General features: G+C 41.4%; 1 protein-coding gene across 1 annotated transcript in view; it reads right to left on the reverse strand.

The window, feature by feature from the left end:
- Nucleotides 1-2342: 2342 nt before the first annotated feature.
- Nucleotides 2343-16413, reverse strand: part of LOC138373660 (armadillo repeat-containing X-linked protein 4-like) — a 58047-nt gene continuing 43976 nt past the window's right edge. Inside the window, exons 6-8 of the mRNA XM_069340004.1 lie at nucleotides 3552-3636; nucleotides 2556-2663; nucleotides 2343-2454 (exon numbers count right to left, since the gene is read on the reverse strand). Of these exons, the coding sequence (XP_069196105.1) occupies nucleotides 2343-2454; nucleotides 2556-2663; nucleotides 3552-3636 (305 nt within the window). The remainder of the gene's footprint in view (nucleotides 2455-2555; nucleotides 2664-3551; nucleotides 3637-16413) is intronic.

Below are 16413 nucleotides of genomic sequence, written 5' to 3' on the forward strand. Positions count from 1 at the left end.
TCTATACTTATCAAATTCTAACTTTTGAGTCTTATTTTTTCCCCCAAACTCATATCTTTTCCCTCGTAACTTATTAACTTTAATAACCTGTTCAATTATTCTTCAGCATTACCGAACCAGTTTTAAAACAATGATTCACTTAGCGAGTGGTTATGCTGCTACATCCACATAATTGGCTTTTATCCTCACTATTCAGTAAGATTACTCGAGAATCAAACTAAGTGAGTCATCATCTTTACACAAATTCTCACCGTTAGTCAAATTAGTTCTTTATCAGTTACTTATAACAATCGGTTTTTTTCTTCATACTCTTGCTAACTTGTATACTTTCACTACCATAATAACTTTACTGAATAAACTCTCTTACACAATTACACGTGCACAAAATACTATCATTCTCTAAAGGCATTTAGAATGGCTCATTTCTGCTACATATGCTACAACAAACTTGTTAGTCATACCCCTTTTTTTCAACCGTATTCACGTCTCATTACACAAATCACGATCTTACACTCCTAAGCTTCTGTCACTCTTCTACTCCATCTCCCGTCACTCCTTGCACCAGTGCGGCACTCCACCCCTCAGAGCGTCGACGCAGAGAGCTGTGGATCTCTCTCGTCACTCGTCTTTAAAAGCTCTGGGAATCCGGCTTTACATCCAACTTCTCTGCCGCTGGCGAACGCTGCCTTATCTCCCACAACACCATCAACACTTCCATGATGGGAAAACACCCCCAGCTGTATAATGTGGGTGTATGGCCTCCTAGTGTATGGTCTCCTACTGTATGGTCTCCTACTGTATGGTCTCCTAGTGTATGGCCTCCTAGTGTATGGTCTAGTGTATGGTCTAGTGTATGGTCTCCTAGTGAATGGTCTCCTAGTGCATGGATGCTCCCCTTGTCCATAGCTTGTAACTTGGGATACGCCAAGAGCATGTCCATCTGCTATTATGAGAAAGTAGAATTATGAGAAACGCCATTTCTCATTATTATATATATATATATATATATATATATATATATATATATATATATATATATATATATATATATATATATATATATATATATATATATATATATATATATATATATATATATAAACACATATATATATATGTGTGTGTGTGTGTACTCACCTATTTGTGCTTGCAGGATCGAGCATTGACTCTTGGATCCCGCCTTTCCAGCTATCGGTTGTTTACAGCAATGACTCCTGTCCCATTTCCCTATCATACCTAGTTTTAAAAGTATGAATAGAGTTTGCTTCCACAACTTGTTCCCCAAATGCATAGTGCATTCCATTTTTCCACTACTCTCACGCTAAAAGAAAACTTCCTAACATCTCTGTGACTCATCTGAGTTTCCAGTTTCCACCCATGTCCCCTCGTTCTGTTATTATTAAGTGTGAACATTTCATCTATTTCCACTTTGTCAATTCCCCTGAGTATTTTATATGTCCCTATCATATCTCCTCTCTCCCTTCTTTTCTCTAGTGTCGTAAGGTTCAGTTCCTTCAGACGCTCTTCGTATCCCATCCCTCGTAACTCTGGGACAAGCCTCGTCGCAAACCTCTGAACTTTCTCCAGGTTCTTTATGTGTTTCTTCAGGTGGGGGCTCCATGATGGCGCGGCATACTCTAAGACTTGTCTCACGTAGGCAGTGTAAAGCGCCCTAAAAGTCTCCTTTTTCCTTCTCCTGTGTGTGTGTGTGTGTGTGTGTGTGTGTGTGTGTGTGTGTGTGTGTGTGTGTGTGTGTGTGTGTGTGTGTGTGTGTGTGTGTGTACTGATCTATCTGTACCTGCAGGAACGAGTATTAGCTCTTTGACCCCACTTTTCTAACCACTGGTTGTCTAACGCAACAACCCCCTGGCCTATTTCCCTACCATACCTACTTTTAAAGTAATAAATGGACTTTCAATATGTTCCATTAGTTCGTTCCTTTTTCCCCACTACTCTTATGCTAAAGGAAAACTTTCTAATATCTCTATGACTCATCTGAGTCTCAAGCTTCCATCCATGTTCCCTTGTTCTATTGGTATTATTGTGAACATTTTCCCTTTTTTCACTGTCAATCCCGCTAAGTATTTTATGCGCCTCTATCATGTCTCTCTCTCTCTCTTCATCCTCCTTTCTAGCATCGTCAGGTTTAGTTCTTTCAGTCTCTCTTCGTATCTCATCCCTCGAAATTCCGGGATAAGTCTTATTGCAAACTTTTATATCATTTTGAGTTTTGCTGTGTGTTTCTTATCACGATGAGGCTGCATACTCAGTTTAGTCTCATGTCTCCCATTCCGATTTCAATCACCTTACACTTACTGGTGTTGAATCCAAGTCGCCATTTCTCAAACATTTCTTAAGCTTAATTCATCTTGGAGAATCTTACAGTCCTCATCTGTTACAACTCTTCCCATTAGTTTTGCATCGTCTGCAAACTTCGACATATAAGACTCAACTCTTGTAGATAGGAAATTTACATGAGGAATAATATATGTCTCAGCACCGATCCTTGAAGTAGTATTCCCCGCTTATTACCCTATGTCAGCCTGATTTCTCACCTCTCACTGTTACTCACTGATTCCTGTCCGTTAGGTAATTCTTTACCCATGTTAGTACTTTTCCACTTACTCCCGCCTTCCTTGCTCTCAGAGTTGTGTAGTAATCTCCTGACAGATGGCAGACATTTTTAAATTTCAGTCCTTATAGAAAATTTTATAGAGGTTACATGATCATTACATTTAAAAAAAAAATACCAAAAATTTACATTTGATGGCCAAATACACAAAACGCCGTATCAACGTTCTAAACTATGGAATAATTACAGATGTAATTATATATACAAATTTCATAAAAAAATCCATGCACAAAATTTAAAGCATTGGAGTGTAACGGCCACTATGGGTCGCAACCGGGTTCTTTGATGGTAGAACCAAAATGATAGTATCCGACCCCAAGTCGGTAGTACGCTTTCAAGAAAGTGACTATGTAGTGCATAAAAAAAGGAGGGGATGAACAAAACACTGTTCCTTTCGTCAATGTATTAAATATCTTTCCACCACCGTTAATTAAGTATATATATGTACACCGTCACCATAAATAATATTATATATATATATATAACAGATAGGTTATTTCTACACCTATGGATAAACCCTTTCGCTCAGGATATCAAACGTGCTCACGTGCAGAGTTCATCAATCCCCAGTATTTCTTCACTGTCCAGTAGCGTATCCAACCTTACTGGGAAGAACACCGGGGAGTTCACCTATACGTGGGCCTGCCTACTGACAGTGTCACGAGGTGCCTGTACCCACGCGACCGCTCTCCAGCTGCTCGCTGGCAGAGTACCTCAGCCACACGCTGAGCGGGGTCACAAACCAATACAGGGGTAGCTATACCCCTGGCAGCAGTCTCTAGCGACCAGGAAGCAGCACTACTCAACAGGCACCTCCCTGTCGTCAGTCTCTCCCCAAAGCCAATCCCAAAGGTACGCCGATCTTTTTCAACACTAAAGCACTAGCAGCTACCACACTGCTTCATCGGCGGCGGCTTACTTGGTCGTTTCCAGGACCATGTAGGGAGACTGTACTACCCAAGATGAACTGCCATCTCCAGTACCGCTGCCTCCAGACGTCACCTCTGTGGACACAAAAACGTCATCAATGACCTTGCCGATATTGGTGAAACTAGGAAATACCACTAAGCTACTGGGGAGTTGACATTGTGCTCTGTAGCACACACTAGGTGGCGCTGGTCACTCACAACGACCCCTCAGGCTGACCAAGGCAGGAATCTTTAGCCATTTGCAGGTACTAGATAACCACCACCAGATGGCATTGTCCACATTATGTACTATTCCCGGGGAGTTCGGGTGCGGACTCTTAGATGGCGCTGGAACTGCCACTCTACCCTCTGACAAGGGCGACGAGTCCGTAACATGGAGATATTGAGTTTTTTCTCATTTCCATTTCAAAACGTCTATAGGTAATAAACATTATTAAAAGTAAAATTACATTCTTTACTACATAGTTTTACATGGTTGACAATTCATGATCAAGGTAACAAAGAATACCATCGACGGGAACTTTAAGAAAAAAAAAATCATCAAAACAGATTAACTTAACGAAATTAAACAATGATTCAATCAACTGTAATGTTAACAAAATCTAAGGAATTAGTCAAATGTGAACATAAACTAGTACCTAACAGTGGGGGACAAGATTTTGGTGAGATATTTAGAAAGCTTGTAAGTTCTGCATCTCTCAGAACTGTTGATTGTCTCATGGAATACTTGGGTTCAAGAGTCTTGACCAGGCCATAAAGATACAAGGAAGGAGATGAGGTAATAAATTATGATCATTATTTCTTAAAAATTCATAAAGATGTTCTAAACCAATTTGCTCCCTCATATCCTTGTCGTATCTTCATGGCCTGGTCAAAACTCGTAAACCTAACTGTCCAATGACATTTGTTATCAGTTCTGTGGGAGCCATTATTTACAAGCTTTCCAAGTAAATCCCCAAGTTTTTCCCTACTCTGTACTCACCTATTTGTGTCTGCAGGATCGAGCAATGACTCTTGGACATCGCCTTTGTAGCCATCGGTTGTTTACAGCAATGACTCCGGTCCCATTTCCAAATCATATCTGGTTTTAAAATTATGAATAGAGTTTGCTTCCACAACCTGTTCCCCAAGTGCATTCCATTTTCCCACTACTCTGAGGCTAAAGGCAAACTTCCTAACATCTCTGTGACTCATTTGAGTTTCCAGCTTCCACCCATGTCCCTTCGTTCTGCTGCTATTCCGTGTGAACATTTCATCAATGTCCACTCTGTCAATCCCCCTGAGTATTTTATACGTTCCTATCATATCCCCCCTCTCCCTTCTTTTTTTCCAGTGTCGTAAGGCTTAGTTCCTTTAGGCACTCTTCATACCCCCCTCCTGGGGGGGGGGATATGAAGTCCCATTCCGTCTCGTCCCATCCCTTGTAACGCTGGGACGAGTCTTGTTGCAAACTTCTGAACCTTTTCCAGTTTCCTTATGTGTTTCTTCAGGTGGGGACTCCATGATGGCGCGGCATCCTCTAAGATTGGTCTCGCGTAGGCAGTGATAAGCGCTTTAAATGCCTCCTCACTTAGGTTTCTGAATGATGCTCTAACTTTAGCTAATTTAGAGTACGCTGCTGTCGTTATCCCATTTATATGTGCCTCAGGAGTTAGATTAGGTGTTACGTCCACGCCCAGGTCTCTTTCTCGCGTCGTCACAGGTTGCCAGTTCCCCTTCATTGTGTACTGTCCCTTTGATCTTCTATCACCTAATCCCATTTCCAAAACTTTACATTTGCTCGTGTTGAACTCCAGTAGCCATTTCTCTGACCATCTCTGCAACCTGTTCAAGTCCTCATGGAGGATCCTACAATCCTCATCTGTCACAACTCTTCTCATCAACTTTGCGTCATCCGCGAACATCAACATGTAGGATTCTACTCCTGTAAACTTGTCGTTAACGTATATTAGAAATAGAACTGGTCCCAGCACCGATCCTTGAGGTACTCCACTCGTTACTGTTCGCCAGTCCGACTTCTCGCCCCTTACTATTACCCTCTGCCTCCTTCCTGTTAGGTAGTTCCTCACCCTTAGGTAGTTCTTGTGTGTACTCACCTAGTTGTGTTTGAGGGGGTTGAGCTCTGGCTGTTTGGTCCCGCCTCTCAACCATCATGTGTGTGTGTACTCACCTAGTTGTGTCTGCAGGATCGAGCATTGACTCTTGGATCCCGCCTGTGTGTGTGTGTGTGTGTGTGTGTGTGTGTGTGTGTGTGTGTGTGTGTGTGTGTGTGTGTGTGTGTGTGTGTGTGTGTGTGTGTACTCACCTAGTTGTACTCACCTAGTTGTGTTTGCGGGGGTTGAGCTCTGGCTCTTTGGTCCCGCCTCTCAACCGTCAATCAACAGGTGTACAGATTCCTGAGCCTATCGGGCTCTGTCATATCTACACTTGAAACTGTGTATGGAGTCAGCCTCCACCACATCACCCCCTAATGCATTCCATTTGTCAACCACTCTGACACTAAAAAAGTTCTTTCTAATATCTCTGTGGCTCATTTGGGCACTCAGTTTCCACCTGTGTCCCCTTGTGCGTGTTCCCCTTGTGTTAAATAGACTGTCTTTATCTACCCTATCAATCCCCTTCAGAATCTTGAATGTGGTGATCATGTCCCCCCTAACTCTTCTGTCTTCCAGCGAAGTGAGGTTTAATTCCCGTAGTCTCTCCTCGTAGCTCATACCTCTCAGCTCGGGTACTAGTCTGGTGGCAAACCTTTGAACCTTTTCCAGTTTAGTCTTATCCTTGACTAGATATGGACTCCATGCTGGGGCTGCATACTCCAGGATTGGCCTGACATATGTGGTATACAAAGTTCTGAATGATTCTTTACACAAGTTTCTGAATGCCGTTCGTATGTTGGCCAGCCTGGCATATGCCGCTGATGTTATCCGCTTGATATGTGCTGCAGGAGACAGGTCTGGCGTGATATCAACCCCGAAGTCTTTTTCCTTCTCTGACTCCTGAAGAATTTCCTCTCCCAGATGATACCTTGTATCTGGCCTCCTGCTCCCTACACCTATCTTCATTACATTACATTTGGTTGGGTTAAACTCTAACAACCATTTGTTCGACCATTCCTTCAGCTTGTCTAGGTCTTCTTGAAGCCTCAAACAGTCCTCTTCTGTTTTAATCCTTCTCATAATTTTAGCATCGTCCGCAAACATTGAGAGAAATGAATCGATACCCTCCGGGAGATCATTTACATATATCAGAAACAAGATAGGACCGAGTACAGAGCCCTGTGGGACTCCACTGGTGACTTCACGCCAATCGGAGGTCTCACCCCTCACCGTAACTCTCTGCTTCCTATTGCTTAGATACTCCCTTATCCACTGGAGCACCTTACCATCTACACCTGCCTGTCTCTCCAGCTTATGTACCAGCCTCTTATGCGGTACTGTGTCAAAGGCTTTCCGACAATCCAAGAAAATGCAGTCCGCCCAGCCCTCTCTTTCTTGCTTAATCTGTGTCACCTGATCGTAGAATTCTATCAAGCCTGTAAGGCAAGATTTACCCTCCCTGAATCCATGTTGGCGATTTGTCACGAAGTCCCTTCTCTCCAGATGTGTTACCAGGTTTTTTCTCACGATCTTCTCCATCACCTTGCATGGTATACAAGTCAAGGACACTGGCCTGTAGTTCAGTGCCTCTTGTCTGTCGCCCTTTTTGTATATTGGGACCACATTCGCCGTCTTCCATATTTCTGGTAGGTCTCCCGTCTCTAGTGATTTACTATACACTATGGAGAGTGGCAAGCAAAGTGCCTCTGGGTGTGTGTGTGGGTGTGTGTGTTTACAAATATACAGTTTCCTTCGTGGTCGCCTTTCTGTCAATAGCATTCCACGCAGCATATAAGCATCTGGATGTAATTAGAGCCATAGATATACTGCATCTAGAATTAATAATATCTGGCGTGATTTGAAACTTTGTAAAAGAAATACGTAAACTATATAAATTTGTACTTAGACCCGCTGAACTGTCTTATATAACTAAACTTAATTATAGTTATTTATTATACAATATTTTGCCTTTGTTTTAATGAGTTCTCTCCTCAGGTGAATGGAATTGATACAGAATGTGTAACACTGCATCTGACGCGCTGTTAATACTGGAATTTTGAAGAGTTAAGTATTAATATTATCTCCAGGTTGTATAACTTACAACAAGTCGTTGTTCAAGGGCAAGGTGAGCAGCTGAGAGTTCATTGATCGCGGGTTCGAATTTCCTCGTTTCTCCAATTGATTTTTCTCATTTCCTAAACCATCTATACTATTATTTATCTGGATATTCGTGGTTGTCACCCAGCCAGATACACCGGTACCAGGTGTTAAGTTATCGTCAACCTTTGGTATTATAACCAAAATGTTAATGTGAGATCATTAAGGAATATTTAACGCGGTCAGGTCAGGCTGAAGCAGGTGTAACAACCACTCACCTGTGATACTTGACCCGGTCCCTCCACCGTCAGCACAACCTTGACCTCACCTCACACGAGCAGGCAAGTGACATGACCCCACACGTTCACCTCACCCTGTGTATACTCCCTCTAGTATCCTCGTGTTCCCCTTCACCCTGTGTATACTCCCTCTAGTATCCCCGTGTTCCCTTCACCCTGTGTATACTCCCTCTAGTATCCTCGTGTTCCCTTCACCCTGTGTATACTGAAGTTGTCGTGGTGTCGTCGAGACGGTCAATAAGACAGAGGTTGAGACAAGTAGTGTCTTGTCGTCCCAACGCCAATCCACTCCGGCTAGCCCCTAGTCACCCAGCAGTAACTGGGTTCGTGGTTGTTAATTGAATGACAAGGTCCAGCTCTCAGTCTGCCAGCAGGTCGTTTGCTCCTGTACCCACCTGTGTAAAAGTGAAACCAAAAAGAGGTGGAGGAGCTTCCAATAGTTTCCCCATTACAGGGTAGGGACTGGCCGACCCTGTCACCAGGGGAAGAAAAAGCCTTGTCGTTAATCTTACTCTGAATTCATGAGGGACTGTTTGCAAGCTAAAGAATTCACGAGACAAAGAGAAAATGGAAAAGACAGGAGGTCGAGGAAGAAGGAAGGAGACAGAGATAGATTAATCTTCTGGGAGAAGAAAGACAAGTGAAGAGCTAGATATGTAAACAAGGGGAGGGAGATAAGAAAGCCTGAGTAATGAAGATCGAGAGAGAGAGAGAGAGAGAGAGAGAGAGAGAGAGAGAGAGAGAGAGAGAGAGAGAGAGAGAGAGAGAGAGAGAGAGAGAGAGAGAGAGAGAGAGAGAGAGAGAGAGAGAGAGAGAGAGAGAGAGAGAGAGAGAGAGAGAGAGAGAGAGAGAGAGAGAGAGAGAGAGAGAGAGAGAGAGAGAGAGAGAGAGAGAGAGAGAGAGAGAGAGAGAGAGAGAGAGAGAGAGAGAGAGAGAGAGAGAGAGAGAGAGAGAGAGAGAGAGAGAGAGAGAGAGAGAGAGAGAGAGAGAGAGAGAGAGAGAGAGAGAGAGAGAGAGAGAGAGAGAGAGAGAGAGAGAGAGAGAGAGAGAGAGAGAGAGAGAGAGAGAGAGAGAGAGAGAGAGAGAGAGAGAGAGAGAGAGAGAGAGAGAGAGAGAGAGAGAGAGAGAGAGAGAGAGAGAGAGAGAGAGAGAGAGAGAGAGAGAGAGAGAGAGAGAGAGAGAGAGAGAGAGAGAGAGAGAGAGAGAGAGAGAGAGAGAGAGTGTACCCCCAGACAAGCGTACATACACAGCTGCACTAAATGAATGATCTCTCAACCTTCAACTTCAAAATAGGTGTATGAACACCTCCTTCCAACTTATGAACCCCTCCTCACCCCTTCCTCCCACAAAGTGAATAACCCGCCTACAAGCCCCTCCCCCCACTTGCCCTTGCTTCTTTCTCCTAACCATCTTTCCACAATCCCCCCCACCCCACAACTCTCCCCAATCCTATAAGCATCTCCTTCCCTCCCCTGTGCCCAGCAGCTCCTCTCCCCACTCCCCCTACCCTACAACCCCCTCCCTAACACCAGTAATAACTCCCAGTAACAACACAGAGAAGGTAAAGTTACAACAGACCAATATACACTACACGGAGTCACTACACTACACAATATACACTACGCGCTCTCTGAAGGAAGTGTTACCTTTGTCCCCCAGACGCACCAGTACAAACTCTTGTCTCAGGTATAATGTGGATATAAGAACATTAAGAACAATAAGAACTGAAGAAGGACTATTGACCAATCCAAGACAGCTTCTATTTATACCCACCTGAACTCCTTTATACGTGAAACCTAAGCTTGAATCAATTCCTCGATACCACGTATATTATGTTACTGGAAAATTGTTTAATAAACGAACGATCTCGTTTCCAAACCAAATCAGTATTTACCCAGGTCTTTCCTAAACTTAAACTTATTCAATTTATATCCATTGTTTTGAGTTGCATTCTGTGCTTAAATTCGTATAAAGGTTATTGACTTAAGGAACAAATTACTGTGTAACATTATAGATGTGGGGATCACTGTATTATATCAAGTGTAGGTTAGACATATATATGAATATGTCTCTATCACGCACACACCCACACAACCCACCCAACCCGCCACACACACTTGATATAATTGCAATTGCTGAAACCCATAAATGATATGATCTCAGATACAATATTGCATGAGGGAAATATCAATAAAGAAAGAAAGGAAACCATGTAACAAAGTGGGAGTGACACGGTAAGTAAAACAGAAGTGGAAGTTTGATGAACTAGCCGACCACAACACAAATGGATATGCCGGCTGTGTCACCGAGACTGACAGCAGGGGGGAGAAAACATGATGGTGTTGGTCACTTACAGCCCCCCAGTAAACAACCCAGACAGGATTACGATGAAAATTGAGAGCCAAATGATGATTGAGATTGATGATTGATTGAGACGATGATTGATAGCCAAACTAGGAGTCATGGGGGACCTAAATCAAGGAGAGATCAACTGGAACTCATGAAAGCTCCGTGGTGGGGAAGAAACGTGGGGAGGAAAGTTAGTGGAAGTTATGGGAAGAATCTTTTTAAGACAACATGTAAATGAGGACACAAGAGAAAGAAGGGAAGATACACCAAGTCTACTAGACTTGATCTTCACCCAGAAGGAGGAAGACATTGAGAACTTTGAGCATGAGATACCACCTGGAGCAAGTGACCATATTGTCCTGGTGTTACACTATATGATGGACCTCACAACAGTGCCCATAAGACCAGGAGTCAGGGTAGATAAACTACACTATCAAACAGGAGACTACATGAAAGTAAGAGAGTATCTGGTAAGCATGCGCTGAGACGAGGAACGTAGAGGGAAGACGGTCCAGAAAATGACGAACTAAGTAAAACTGAGGTGCAAAGAGGCAGTAGAGAGATTCATACTAACATTAAGAACAAAATTAGGAAAGACAGTAATAACCCGTCAACAGACAGTGCCAAGAAGAAAAAGCGAAAAGCAGGAAGGAGTGGAGGAAATGTAAGCATACAAAGGGCAGAGGAAAGCCAGAATATATGAAACAGGGCCAAGAATGACTACATAAATATAAGAAGATTGGCACAGAGAATAAAAATTATATTGCTTCCAAAATCAAGGCTAACCGAACCTCGAATATAACCAAATGAGAAGGAAAATTACAGCGAATAACCAAGTGACTAGAATACGAAAAATGGTAGGCAAGTTTAGAGAAAATGACAAAGACATTTGTGAGGAACTCAATGCCAGCTTCCATGAAATGTTCACTATTGAGCCTGACTGAACAGCTCCCAGACCTAGATGAGGACTAAAATCCTGACCCGAGACTGTTAAATATTGAGGTAACAATAGAGGAAGTAAGGATACAACTAGTTTCACTAGACATAAGTTATTGGGCCAGATAGAGTATGACCATGGCTGTTAAAAGAAGCAGCACAGGCCCTCAGCATACCTCTAGCACTGATCTTTAATGGGTCACTTACAATGGGGAATGGCCCAGCTGCTGGAAGAAGACAAATATGGTGCCAATCTACAAGAAAGTGGATAGAGAAGAGGCACTTAACTACAGACCAGTGTCACTCACAACTAGTCCCTGAATAGTACTTGAAACATATATAAGATCAAGACTAGGTTTACACCTAGAAATAATTGGGCCTGTAAGCAAACATCAATACAGCTTTAGTGAAGGGAAGACGAACCTGGAGTTATATGATACAGTAATGAAAATAAGTCTAGACAGAGAAGGTTAGGGAGATCACATATTTCTGAACTGCCGAAAAGCTTTTGATTAACATGGATAAGGTATGTTATCCATGGTTAAGGTATGGACACCTTACAGACAGGCGTCAGAGAGTGACACTGAGGGACGAGACTTCGGACTGGCGTAGAGTAAGACACCTCCTCAAGGATTAGTGCTGGGACCCATACTATTCCTCACTTATGTAAATGACTTGACTGCAGGAGTTGTGTCTTATATGTCGATGTTTGCAGACGATGCGAAACTAATGAGACGGGTTGAGACTCACGAGGATTGTAAGGTTCTCCAAGATGACTTACACAAGCTGCAGTGCTGGTCTGAGAAATGGCTGGTAGAGCTCAACACCAGCAAGTGTAAGGTGATGGAAATGGGATCAGGAACCTGGAGATCGAAAGGCTAATTCAAGATGAAGGGAAACTTCCTCCCTATTACGACTAGAGAGAAAGACCTGGGAGTGGACATAACACCAAGCCTAACTACAGAGGCTCATATAAATAAAATAACGTCAGCCGCATACTTTACACTGACAAAAGTAGGAACATCCTTCAGGAACTTAAATAAGGAGGCATTTCCCTGGAAACACAAACCGTAACTGTCTCTATTTTCCGCTTGTTACAACTTGTAATAAAGTTGTTACATCTTGGCTTAACGTATTAATGACGTAGAACGTTGTTACAACTTGCTATATTGGTTGTTATAACTGGTTAGGAGGTGTTAAAACTTGTTCAAACGTTGTACCAACGTCGTAGTTTCGGTGTGTGTTTGGCGGGTTAGATCATTATAGACCACCTATGTGAGGCCAGTTTTAGAGTAGGACGTCGTGGAGCCCCAACTTAAAAAAAAACTTCTAATGGGTACAGAAGTTTGAAACGAGACCCGTTCCAGAATCGCGAGGGAAGAGGAATGATGAAAGACTGAAGGAGCTAAACCTGATGACGCTATATTGCTATATTGACGAGAGAGAAAGGAGACTTGATACAGACGAATAAAATATTTAGAAGGATTGTCAGGTGGAAAAGGAGGAAATATTGACTATGAATACCAACAGACAAGGGGGCACAGATACAAGCTTGAGACTCAAATGTATCATAGAGAAATTAAACTTTCTTTTTTAGCATAATAATAGTGAGTAAATGGATTGACCTATAAGCAAGTATCATAGGGAAATAGGTCAGGAGTCATTACATTAAACAACCAGCGACTAGAAAAGCGGGGTCCAAGTGCTAAAGTTCAATCCTGCAGGTACAAATAGGTGAGTACACACACACACACAGATACTTCATGCTGACTATTTACGACCGTCAAAAGATATTTTATCCAGCAATCTTTCACTCCTCATAAAGCCGCTTGAAAAGTCATTGCTCGAGCTATGAGAACCTTGAGCTCAAGAGCCAGACACCGGCAAGGTAAATATGCTCAGATATACAACCACGTGCAAGCACACCTGTACACACACCTGCATAAATACACCTACACACACATCCATATATTTAAATACATTCATCGAAGCCTCTGCACACACTCTTAAATACATATTTAAGAACGTGTGCACCTATAAATACCACGGAATACATCTATGAATATACTTGAATGCTGTATACTTTGTATGCTGTATATATTTACGAAAAATATATCTCTGCATACCTGAACATATATCAATAGCTGGTCAAATATTATTTAAATGATAAGAGGAAACTGATAAATTCAGTTAATTTCGCCAATTTTGATATTTTTTTCTTGGATCAGGTCAAGGCAGAACGATAACATTATTAATGGTCAGAAACCCAGAAACCTTCAGCTAAACATCTCTTATAAATCTAAGTAAGGTTAGTATTATGATACGGTTGGCCATAAGATTACTCAACCTACTTCATATTTACCCATAACTATCATGAACAACTACTTGGGGAATATTTTTGTTTCGATGTGTAAACATATTCAGTGAAGTTGATATCAGGATGTATCTATATTTGCCTGTGTCCTGATGTCATATCCGTCAGTGATGATTTAGAAGTCACGTTGCTTATTGCTGCCAATGAGAGGCGAGTCAATGAGAGGAGCAACATAAATGCCAACAAGCTTGAATAGTTCCCAAGCCAATATGCAACTGAAAACACCACACCTCAGAAGGATTCCAACCCAGACAGCCAGGAGCACTATGCAACATGGTGTACCTGGTACCTTAACCTCTAGACCACACTGTACAAAAATGTTGGTTACTGGCTGTCTAGGTGGAATGAGGAGTTTTCAGTGTTATATATATATATATATATATATATATATATATATATATATATATATATATATATATATATATATATATATATGTAAATATATACATATATATATATATATATATATATATATATATATATATATATATATATATATATATATATATATATATATATATATATATATATATGTATATGACAATGTCAGACCACGGAGGAAAAATGAAACAGGAATTTCCTTAAGTACTTTCGTATATTAAATACATCTTCAGAAGGTCAACCTTCAGAAGGACCTTCTGAAGATGTATTTAATATACGAAAGTACTTAAGGAAATTCCTGTTTCATTTTTCCTCCGTGGTCTGACATTGTCACATTCTTAATCACGTGTTTATTTTCGTGATATACACACATATATGTATATATATATATATATATATATATATATGTGTGTGTGTGTGTGTGTGTGTGTGTGTGTGTGTGTGTGTGTGTGTGTGTGTGTGTGTGTGTGTGTGTGTGTGTGTGTGTGTGTGTGTGTGTGTGTATTCTATATTATATTATATTATATATATAAATAAAAATGGAAATGTTCGTTTGTTCAAAATCGCTAATCTCAGAAAGTTCTTCACCGATTACTTTGAAATTTTCACTCTATGTTCCATTCGCATCCGAGCGGGTTTTTATATACATACTATATAGATGTCATGTCTGTGATTGGAAAAACATGCTTATTTTGAAAAACTGTGTTTTTCATGTGTTTTCATGTGAGGGAAATCTTCGAAACCTCTTTACCGATTGCTTTGAAATTTTGATACAACATTGCATTCGAATAGGTGTGTGTTTTTGTATACATACTATATACATGCCTCACCTGTGACAGGAAAAAACATGCTTTTTTGAAAAACTGCGCCATCTGTTGGTTGTAAAAGCAACACACGATGCAATCTCCGAAAGTTTTTCACCGATTGCTTTGAAATTTTGACACAACGTTCCATTTGAATACACGCATGTTTTATATACTTACTATATAGATGCCACACCTGTGACAGGTAAAAAAATAATTTAAAAAAAAGAACAGCGCCATCTGTTGTACATAATAGCAAATCACACTATACTAAATATGCTATGATTCCATATTAGTTTTTCTCATTGCACTGATATATTGAATTTGCATAGATTTTTATTTATTTTCATTTTGATTTAATTATTTTGCGTGTCATTGCATTGGAATTTAGCTGTGTTGTTTATCAAATCGTTCATTTCGTAAGTATAAGTATAGATGTCACACCTGTGACAGGTAAAAACATATTTTTTTTTTAAGAAACAGCGTTATCTGGTGTATGTAAGAGCAACACAAACTATAATAAATATGTTACGATTCAATTTCAATGTTTCCGAATGCATTGATAAATTGAATTTTCATAGATTTCGATTTATTTTCATTTTGATTTAATTACTCTGTGTGACATTGCATTGGAATTGAGCTGTGTTGTTTACCATACTGTTCATTTCGTGAGTATAGTTTATGTGTTTATTTTTTCATTGTTTTTCATTACTTTTTTTTTAACTGTTTTTCTTATATATCATTGACGGGGTTTCTGATGGGAACATCAGATCATTTGGGAATGCATCGGACGAAGTAGTGGGGAATGGTGGGGAGGACGAGAGTACAGGTGCAGGGTGTAATGGTTTGGAGAACTAGGGGATGGGGGAGTTGGGGATGGTGGGGACGAGGAGACAGGGGAATGAAGAATGGGGGGGAGGACATGGGTACTGGAGAGTTGGGGATGTTGGGGAGGACGAGGGGGTGGAGGAGGGAGAGGCCGTAGGGAGGGAAAACGAGAGGACGGAAAAGTGGGGAATGGTTAGGAGGACGAGGGGACAGTGGAGTGGGGGATGGTAGGGAGGACAAATGGATGGGAGAGGAGGGGGAATGGTGGGGAGGACGAGAGGACGGGGAGTGAGAAATGGTTGGGAGGACGAGGGGATGGGGGAGGGTGGAATTGTGGAGGGGATTGGGAGATAGGAGAAGGTTGCTGTGGCTCCTCAACCCACATATATATATATATATATATATATATATATATATATATATATATATATATATATATATATATATATATATACAATGTAGTCATTCAATTGTATAAGTCTCTGGTGCACACACCTGGATTATTGCATCCAGGCATAGAGATCTCATCTTCAGAAAGACATAGCTGCTCTGGAGTCATCCCAGAGCTTAGTCATCTCACGTATCAGGAACGGTTGAGGGCCACTGGGCTAACCACCCTGCAGACCAGGCATGACTGGACGGATCTCATAGAAACCTTCAACATACTGAACAATTTGGAGGATGTGGAC

This window comes from Procambarus clarkii, chromosome 43 (genome assembly GCF_040958095.1).
Source record: "Procambarus clarkii isolate CNS0578487 chromosome 43, FALCON_Pclarkii_2.0, whole genome shotgun sequence".
NCBI classification, from domain to species: Eukaryota; Metazoa; Arthropoda; class Malacostraca; order Decapoda; family Cambaridae; genus Procambarus; species Procambarus clarkii.